Source organism: Montipora foliosa, chromosome 6 (assembly GCF_036669935.1).
Source record: "Montipora foliosa isolate CH-2021 chromosome 6, ASM3666993v2, whole genome shotgun sequence".
NCBI classification, from domain to species: Eukaryota; Metazoa; Cnidaria; class Anthozoa; order Scleractinia; family Acroporidae; genus Montipora; species Montipora foliosa.
The window spans coordinates 24,607,894-24,617,893 of NC_090874.1; the positions used below are offsets into that span (position 1 = coordinate 24,607,894).

General features: G+C 39.6%; 2 protein-coding genes across 5 annotated transcripts in view; one reads left to right on the forward strand and one right to left on the reverse strand.

The window, feature by feature from the left end:
* The window catches only part of LOC138007024 (lipopolysaccharide-binding protein-like), a 65,791-nt gene extending 65,606 nt beyond the window's left edge, over positions 1–185 (reverse strand). For 3 of the 4 annotated variants that reach the window (XM_068853697.1, XM_068853699.1, XM_068853701.1), the window contains exon 1: positions 1–138. This exon is cut by the window's left edge and continues 48 nt beyond it. In XM_068853697.1, the coding sequence (XP_068709798.1) occupies positions 1–70 (70 nt within the window). In that variant the 5' untranslated portion in view covers positions 71–138. The other variant, XM_068853698.1, reaches the window with a different exon arrangement.
* Positions 186–258: 73 nt separating this feature from the next.
* Positions 259–10,000, forward strand: part of LOC138007025 (bactericidal permeability-increasing protein-like) — a 40,237-nt gene continuing 30,495 nt past the window's right edge. The window contains exons 1-6 of the mRNA XM_068853702.1: positions 259–443; positions 1,347–1,458; positions 3,459–3,587; positions 4,777–4,850; positions 5,706–5,796; positions 7,623–7,686. Of these exons, the coding sequence (XP_068709803.1) occupies positions 332–443; positions 1,347–1,458; positions 3,459–3,587; positions 4,777–4,850; positions 5,706–5,796; positions 7,623–7,686 (582 nt within the window). The 5' untranslated portion in view covers positions 259–331. The remainder of the gene's footprint in view (positions 444–1,346; positions 1,459–3,458; positions 3,588–4,776; positions 4,851–5,705; positions 5,797–7,622; positions 7,687–10,000) is intronic.

The following is a 10,000-nucleotide window of genomic DNA, read 5'->3' on the forward strand; positions in this document are numbered from 1 at the left end:
CTGTGAGTACAAATAAGTAACATTCGGAAATGAGACAAACACAGGCCAACCAGAACAGCAGATTAGCCATGACTCCTTGATCGCATCGCCACCTCACCTTACTACGCTCTGGACGTCGCAGGAAAGCCTTTGTGTATAAAGGGAGTTCCAACTGTTATTTCGAGTGCTGTCCAATCAAGACGGTTTGTTTAAAAAGCTGACGGGTTGCGATACTTTGCAGGTCATATTACCAACGATTGCTTACAATCTGTTTGCACTTATCACGTGCTGTAATTCGACTAGATTTCAGTTTCAGTCACGTTCAGACAACTCATTGAATCTCAAAGTCGACATGTATGATATCTCTCTAATAAATGCGGTCTTTGCAGCTCTGCTTTTGGTGTCAAGCCAAGCTAAAAACCCGGGTATTCGTTTTCGTGTCACGGACAACGGTTTACAATACGGTGAGTCCCATAGCGATGATTTATGAAACATAATTCAACCCCGGAAATGTCAGCGACAGCTTGCTTAGAACTACATCGTCACTTTAATAAGAATCTTGTATGTTTACTTTTGCAATTGTTCTTATACTTCACGTTATCTTACCTCGAACAATCTCTTATTGAACAAAATTCATTCTATGAAAATGTGAAAATGACGTATGTCAGTGGTGGTGCTTCGCTCTCATCAGAAGCGTTATATTCAGGTATATTGTAGAGCATTTGGGAAGTATTTATGTCCTTAATGTTTCCTCTGTACTTGTTTGCTCAGTGAAAACAATTAATCCTTTCTTTCTTTGAGAATTTTGTTGTGAAACAATTGTACTCGTATATGCTTGTATGACATAACTTTGTTGCGTTACATTGACTACGTCAGGATCTCTTTGAGAATGTACGTGAATCCTTGTATTCTAAATCTTTTAAAAGTATAAGAAACTTGCAAAAACTCAAAGGCCACTTCAATTTTTCACTTTTTTTCAAATTAACTTATCTACGGAGAAGTATGCTTAGATAGGAAGATAACATTTGAACAGTTGGCTTCTTTCCCGACAGTCCATAACAAGGGTTATTCGTTAGTTGCTGCTAAATATAAATCATTTATCACCCATTGTTTCCAGTATTCGACTCACGCAATAACTCTTTTTAAACTACCGCATTAGAACAGTTTTCGCTTTGAAAGGAGCAGATTGTCTTTAGAAAGATGATATTTCTTTTAGATTTTTCATTCCTTTGATGAAAAGTTTTCTTATTTTATCATAAGGTCTTGAATTTACAAGGATTTTGATCTGAATGGTATGGGGTTTTTTTTTTCACTTTCGTTGTCTTGTGCGGCTTTCATTAAAAAACCCCGTTCGTCGTTTTCTTCAGTTGATTCAGTAGCCATTCAGATTCTTGAAGAGAAAGTGAAGACTGCAATAATCCCAGACATTTCTGGTGATGCTGGTACGCCCATCGGACATGTTTCCTACTCTCTCAAAAGGTGAGCCTTTATTTCACTTCTTAACGGATCCGGACGCCATCTGTCGCTCTCCGCCAACCGCCGAGATGAATGAGGAATGGCAGCTTTGAATTTCTTTATCAAGCGATCGTGCGAGAAAGAAACACTTTTGAGAGATTTTTCAGAAATCTCGCGCGGACGAAAGTTCCCCGTTGTGGGGGGAGGGAACTCCCATATAAAGAGGGAAGGGATGCTCGTCGGAAATTTTAAATTAAACCCCTAAAGGAAACCAATCTGGGCGTGGCTCAGGCTTTTTTTGACCCCTAAAAGAGACCATATTAAATCGCGGATATATAAAAAATACAGTGACTTTTAAAGATGGAAAAGACATTATCATCTAATACTTTCACCTACGTGAAGAAATATAAAAGTGTAAATATACACTTTTGTCTTTCTTCGCGCGCAACCTTAGAGTATGGAGGTATATCTATGACAAAATTCAATGATCAGTCTTTGAAATAAAATCGTCCAAATCATGAATGCATCAATCCAAAGCTGAATGGCAACAAGCCGATTCTGCAAATGGCCATCACAGAAAGAGTCATAACGCGGAGAGGCATAACGCAAAAAGGCATAACGCAAATATCCATAACGCGAACAGCCATAAAGCAAATAGGCATCGCGCAAATAGCCATAACGCGAATAGGCATAACGCAAGTAGGCATCATGCAAAAATGCATGACGCAAAGACGCATAACGCAAGTGGCCATAGCGCAAAAAGGATAACACAATGAGGCATAACGCAGAGCCATAACGTAGAGGCATAACAAAAACAGGAAGAAAAAGTCCGATAGCGATTATATGTTCTTTCCCTTGAACAATCAATTGACTTTTTGTTTAGAGCTAAAATTATTTACGGAGTACACAGCTAGTCTCCATTCTTCAAATGGCCTTTGCGTTATGGCTATTTTACGTTATGAATATTTGCGTTATGCTTTGCTGCGTTATACTTTTCTGCGTTATGCCTTTTGCGTTATGCCTCGTTGCGTTTTTTCTCTTTACGTTATGGCTATTTGCGTTATGCCTGCTTGCTTTATGTTTTTTTGCATTATGACTGTTTGCGTTCTGGCTATTTTCGTCATGCCTTTGTGCGTTATGGCTGTTTTCGTTACGGCTATTTTGGCTATGCCTCTCTGCGTTATGCCTCTTCCCGTGATGGCCATTTGCAGAATCGGCTTGTTGCCATTCAGCTTTGGATTGATGCATTCATGATTTGGACGATTTTATTTCAAATACTGATCATTGAATTTTGTCATAGATATACCTTCATACTAGGGGAGACCTTCACGGCTATATATGATTGCGTTTTGCCCAGAGCACCCTAAGTGAGACCAAAATCCAAAATTTACACCCCTAAGCGAGACGACGAGCATCCCTCTCTTTTCTTTTATGGGAGTTTTCCCCCTTCCCCGGCGAAAGTCTTGGCGAGAGGCTAAGTAAGGAAAGGTTTTCTGATTAAATTCCGCGCCTCGATATGGACTGGCACAAGTGAAATCCCTGACTTCTACCTGTTGTCTCACTAACAAGAGAAATACAAGGAAAATCATCGCCAAATCCTCCTTCAGTGCTCACGATTCTGGGAGACAAATGTTTCGAACTCAGTATAACTGTAGAATGAGCTATAACTCTGATGGTTCAAATTTGAATTACACATGGTTGACTTCACACTGTCTTTAGCTCTAAGTGGATTAAATTCGTACTCTAGTATAGGTGGAAAACGGTGTCATAAACCTCGCTGAAAATACTGTTTACACGGTAGAAAGGTGCTTCCAGCCTCCCCACCCGACTTAAAAAAAAACAAAAAACAAAAGATAACGAACAGAAGATAACGATTGTAAGAGGCTTGACCCGTTTCTACATACTTTTTATATGATAACATTTCTTTGGATGAGCTTGCCTGGGGATCAAAATGTTCTTTGCCAGCTTATGTCGTTAGTAAAAAAAAAGACATAAACTGTCTTTTTAATAACATTAATTTGCAGTATACACTTCAATTCGTTGTCAATCACCTCCTCAACATTGAAACCAGACGCTACTGTCGGTCTTCAGTTCCAGATCTATGGCGCTTCTACTTCCTTGAGCGGAAATTGGCACTATCGTAGGGACGCATGGTAAGATTTATGTTTAATTAAACTAAGATATTGCACCATCAAATATGAAGACTTCTGAAGGAAAGACCATAGGGCTATACTGTCGAGTTCCTTTTTATTGCTACAGACGCAGGTACTTCAGGAGGAGGGTAGAACAGATATGTATCCCAATTTATTAAGTCAGTGTTTTGCTTTCGTATGAAGGCATTAAAATGGTGTCGCCATTTTCAGATATCTGTCACAGCGCTAGCGGTCTTCTTTCAGTATATTTTAGCAACCTCAAATTTAACCTAACAACGGTGAAAAGAAATTAAAGGGGGTTGGGTGAACGATTCCTGGCTTTCTCGCGGTCTCTACTTTTTCCTTAGGCCTGGAGTCTGTTGCCTTTGGTTCAACCAATTAAAAATAACATTGAAAACACTCTATTCGGTGACGAAGTAAGCATTTCTTTTGCATCCAGGACAGGAAATGCTACAAAAAGCGAACTACAGTCCAATCTATGCAAAGAAGGGATACTTGTAATTTAAACCGTCTTGTACGTGTTCATTGTCGAGAAAATGCCTTCTAGATTCTCAAGTCTTGCTCCCGTCTGACATAATTCAGCCAATAGAGAAACGGTGATATAATCCGGAGTTCGTGGGTTAATTCCCACACTGAGTTTTTCTCTGTCCTTGAGTGGGCCTGTTTCCATTCCTAGGGCTGACGCTCAGGTGGGTTGCGTAGGAAGATATAGCACTGAACATTTTTCTCCGACTTATACGTCTAATCCATGCTTTGGTTATCACATTCCTTTTTTATAAGAACGTCTAATTTTGGGGCTGAGGCTGAACGTTCTTATTTTTTGTGATTTAAGCGTGAAAACATTCTTAAACATGTTGTTAAAATTGTGTGGTTTACTAAGTTTGACTACAAATTGAGTTGCTATTCAGTGTATCATGCAATAAGAAAACCACGTTGTAAATGTTAAAAATGTCCCAAAGTATTTGAGTTAACTGTCCTGTTAGACTACAGTCTTACATTTCTTTTACCTAAATTTACACTACTCGCAAAAACAAAACAAACAAATAAACAAGTTAAGGACGCAAAACAAAGACTGAATTAAGTAAACTGATTCTCATCCTTGTTATTTTCTTAATATAATCTTTAAAATTTCAACCTGAACGTTCTTATACAAAGGTTTCTTATGAAAAAAAGTGTACTTTCATTTCAGGCCTCATATAAGTGGAGGTGATACTTTTGATTTGGAAGTCAGTGGTATTACTGTGACGCTTGCAGCTAAATTAGGTAGGGGATAAATACCTCAAATATGAACTTCAAAATAAAAGTTATCTGTGCCGCAAGATGGCGGCGCTATATTGGCTATTCTCTGCCCTTACGTCCCCACCCATGCACACAAACGTCGTTCACTGCTGTTCCTGCCTTGCTGTTGATGTTGTAGTAGTAACTGTAGATTTCGTTTTCCTACTTGGTCAAATATTTCTTTTCAGACCACAAATGTGCAGTTTGCAAGTTATTAAGTGGCCCCTTACTACAAGTCTAAGTTTTGTTCTTCCTATTTTCAGGGACAATTTCAGTGTTGGGTTAGTGAACTTGTTTTTTTGGTTGGGGTAAATTCAGCAGTTTATGTTTCCTTGAGGAGCAGAGTTTGTAGCTCTAATTAGCATTAGACAAGCAAAACCTGAAGGATTCTGGCACTTGTAGTCAAATGGCGACATCATGCAAATGTCCTATTGGCGAGAAGAGCCAGGGGACACTTCGTGACGCTTATTGAAATCTGCGCGCATCTAATTACTGTTTCACACTGCAATGAACACAAGGATGCAAATTGAGTACCCCACAAAAAGCAAGCCATATCACCTACACAAATATCGACTTTGCACTTATGACAATCCCCACCCACCCTAAATAGTCGCGTTTTCTACCCATGGAAGATGCATTTAACGCTTCGTGCTGTGAGTTGTGAGTTACAACAAACGCCTTTTCATTCTGAAAAAGGTTCTATTTGCTTTTTGGACTCGGCCCTGTGGTCAATTACCGTTCAAATGTGGAATTTATTTGCCAACTTGTTGGGTCATGTGAAATAATCTTTTTTTCCCTCGAGTCCACACATTAAGTTTAATTTTACCTTAACTTTTTCAGGCGTTGACAGTGCAGGTCACCCCAGTATTTCTTCTGCTGGTTGCTCTTGTTCAGTAGGAAGTGTGAAAATTCATTTTCACGGAGGTGCAAGGTGACTATTGTTAGCCGTTATAATCAGGGAATAAAGTGAGAAAGAGCTGCTTTGGATGTCTTTAGGACGCTTCAAATCTCTCGCGGTTTCAGAGTTTCAGATATTCGGCTTTATCAAGCTCATACTTGACAAAACAGTACTACAATAAAATACTAGTGATCATGATCATCATGAATATTGAGCGTGACATAGCTATTGATATTTGTCACAGGAACATTAAATTAAGACAATCAAGACGAGACAAAAGTCACGCCGAGATCATTCTCTTGAAACATCACAGACCAACTCATACCCTCATCGTTACTGATGCTACCAATTGAGCTATCAAGTAAATTGGGAGGTGGTCTATGACATTCAGATGTTGTGTTCTTCACATGTATCCATCGTCTATGTGGCTTATGTAGAACGCACAAAGTGACCAGCTCCTAGTTGGCTTAATAGCTCAATTGGCAGCGACTGCATCGGTAACGCACAACTAAACAATTACAAATCTTTTGCCTGTTACGCGCAACAACCAATCAGTTTGCTTTATGTTTTGTATAGACAATATATTACGTCAAAGTGCTATTTTCTTTTCTGTCAAGTAGACAATGTAGCCTCTTTCCAACACGTTAGAAATGTTTCGAAATAAAAATACATCTTTCTGTATATTTTAATTCTTTGCTATGTAAAACAAATAGATTCCATGTTGCCGTGCGTCTGTTCAGCAATAGACCTTTTCGGCTTGTACATTTTGTTTTCCCAATACAGATCATGTGATAATACTCAGGAGGCTTGGTCCTTTGTTTTGTTCATTAAAAAGAGTGCATGCAGGCATCTTCATGCTTGCATGCCCTCATTTTAAAGAACAAAACAAAAGACCAAACCTCCTGAGTATTGTCACATGATCTGTATTGGGAAAACAAAATGTACAAGCCGAAAAGGTCAGAAGACGTCAAAATATGGTAAGAACATCAGTGACACTCGGTGGCTATCGCCTCGTGTGCTACTTTTTGTTCTTACCACATTTTGACTATTTCTAAACTTCGATTCAGGTTTTGTACAAACCTTCTCCATAAGTTTGTTCGTAAGAAGATAGAAAAACGTCTTCAATGATTTCTCTCACGCAGTCACCATCTAAATGTCACAACTGACATCAATTCGTTTTCTCAACTTGCCATCAAAATATGAGCATTTTTAGGCATTGAAACGGCTTAGCTTCAATTTAGAGGCCTTGATGATTTGCAAACGGTTTGTTGCGCAGGTTCTTGATAAAATGACGACCACGCACAAGCCCTGCCTTCTCCTATTTGCCTGTTTTTGTCAGACGGAATGCAAAAGTTAAACAAATATTTTGCCTTGCCCCATAATAGATGGCCTCATCTGCCTGGGGTATTGTTTGAAGGCATTCTGGCGTGAGAATAGAAACGACTACTTAATTCGGGAGTGAGACAAATATGGCAAAACAAGCAAACTTGGGCGTGTCTCTTGAGGGATCCGGACACCACTACGACAAGGGTCTTAGATGAATCACAGACGGCTTTTGTACACAGTTTTCAGTTATGAATTAAACTTGCGGGTAGCAGCTCAGTCCCATCTTAATTGCATAATTCCGGCAGGAAAATTCAAAGGTGAACTGTATAGAAGTCTTTTTTTTTTTTTAAGTTGAGGCGTACATCAGTCCCCGATGATCAATATTTAAAGATCCGCTAACAGTTCACATTCACACTAGCTTTTGTACAATTCAAAACGCTGTATTTTGCGAACCTACCATTTGCTGTCGTCAGCACTATGTCGTTGTGTTTTGAGACTTTCTGTATGTGCAGCTGCTTCCTTTTTTTCTTCAGTTGGCTGTACAACCTGTTTGATCATTACATTGGTGGAAAAATAAAGGGGATGTTGCAGGACAAGGTAAAGTGCGTGTTTCATCCTTACATCAGTATTGACATGAGTGAAAGCTCTTTTTCAAGCGTGCTGTCTATATTATTGATCCATAGTGCAACTTTACTTTTAAAAGCTCGCAATATGTCAATAAAGCACGCAATTTATTTAGTGTAAATCACTGTCAGGTTTTGGCCTGGAGGACATAACCCGTACAGGAGCCATGACAGTCCCCGCGTTACAATTTTTCGCAATTTTCGTAGAATTTGTAGCTTTCTGTTAAGGTGGCTCAAATTAGTTTCAACACTTGAAAGAAACTTTGTTCTCTAATCACCCTGCAGTGAAACGAGAACAAACCATTTCCATACTAAATATAATCAGACGCAGACAAGGATCAGGAATAGGCTTCTCGTTTATTGCCAGCAATAATTCCATGTGTTGAATTAAAGAAAGAGAAATCTAAGGTAATGTGAAGGTTGTTCAATGATATGTAATGTGAAGGTTGTTCAATGATAAGCCCCAGATTTGCCGCAAAAAAAAAAAAACAAAAAAAAAAAAAAAACGGGACTATGACTGATCACAAATTGGGTTCAAGATTCAATTATCCGCACTTTCCTAGGTACAGTACCATTGCAAACGCTACAAATGTAATGTCCATTAAACCTTACTAACCGTAATAACAATTGTCAAAAAAAAAGGTCCTAAAGCTCTAAGTTTTTGGAAACTGATAGCAATGCATCGAGATTGTCCTTGACATAGCCGTCCTTGGCTTTGTCTGAACGCCACCGGCCATGACGCTTGAACAGTCTATCAGAAACGCCCGCGTTGGCGGCAGCAGTGGCGCCACCGGACTATGGAGGCCAAACAATTTAGCCAGGTAGCCGAGCTCGAGTGTAGGAAACACCGGTGCTTCTTAAGGTATAGGAAGACTTGGATCTTGAAAATTGTAAGGTTCGAAAAAACTTCAAGTTTGACGATAGATCAATGTTGGCAGCCTGCACGTATCTACTCGAGGGGGACATTGGGGTGTATTGGAAACCGCAAAACCAAAGAAAAATCATCCAAAACCGCAAAACCGCAAAACATTTCGGCCAAAACCGAAAACCGCACACAAAACCGTCAGAAAACCGATACAACGGTGACAAGTGGGGCATACAGAGCAAACTACACTAACACTTTATTTAATCAAAGTATTTGTGAATGTCATGGACTTGTCTAAAGCCTTTTTAGTATCTGCTAAAATCTTAGGCTTTATTTCTGTCGCTCTCTCGAGTCCGGACTTTATGCAGTGTCTGTGCAGTGTATGTCATTTGCAGACTGCAGACAAATAGCGCTAACCGTTTTAAAATGGGTTTTAAATGAGTTCTTAGACTTAAATACTGTTTATCAGCGCTACTTGAAATGGGATCAGCGCTATTTGTCTGCAGTCGGCAGTCTGCAAATGTCAGACACCTGACTTTGTGGGCTCATTTTCCGTAAAGCAGCTGGTAATGAAGTCAAGTTAACTTAGAAGAATTTGCACACAAGCCCTCTCTAAAATTGCAATTTTGCAATACCAAAAAGCTATAGCTCTGGAAACTTCAATCGAAAATCTCTAATTGAACATTTCTATTTGATAACTAAGACCGGACAGTTTGGAGATTCGAATGGAATTCTTGCTGGCCTTCATCAGAATCACTAGCTTCCTCACTCATTTCATGCTCATTCAGATCTTCATGGGGTCCTTCATCTTCATCCACTCCGCACTAACTCGGGCGTCACTCAACACGCCTGATCCCCTACCGTGACATTTAGTTTGTCACGCATTCCTCTCAATAACTTTGGCGTTTCGCGGCTATAGACTGTTTTCATGTGACGTCTCCGGGAATTGAGCTTTATCATCACTCAAACGTTTTCTTTTGTTTCGGAGGAAAAACAAGGCTACTGATCACGTGAGTGAAAACAGGCATCTTGTCCGCATGGGACCTTACATTCTATTTATCAGGCCCTAGCACAAAGTCCCATTTCAACTACTGCAATGTTGTTTTGGGGAAACTGTGGAGTAACTTTGCAGGACAAACTCCAAAAACTACAAAACAGAGCAGCCCGTGTCTTGACCTGCCCTAACTATGACGCTGATGTCAACAATTTATTTGAACTCGTAAGATGGAAAACCCTAGTCTCTCAAAGGTAAATTGAAAGAGCAACAATGGTATTTAAATTCCTAAAGGGGCTAGCACCTGATTATCTCTGCTCGAAATTTGTCCATCGCGATTCTGGTAATTGTTTGAGAGACTCTGTGAATAAGGTAAATGTTCCGCAACCGCGCACAAACTACTACAAAACAGGTTTAGCTATAGTGGCA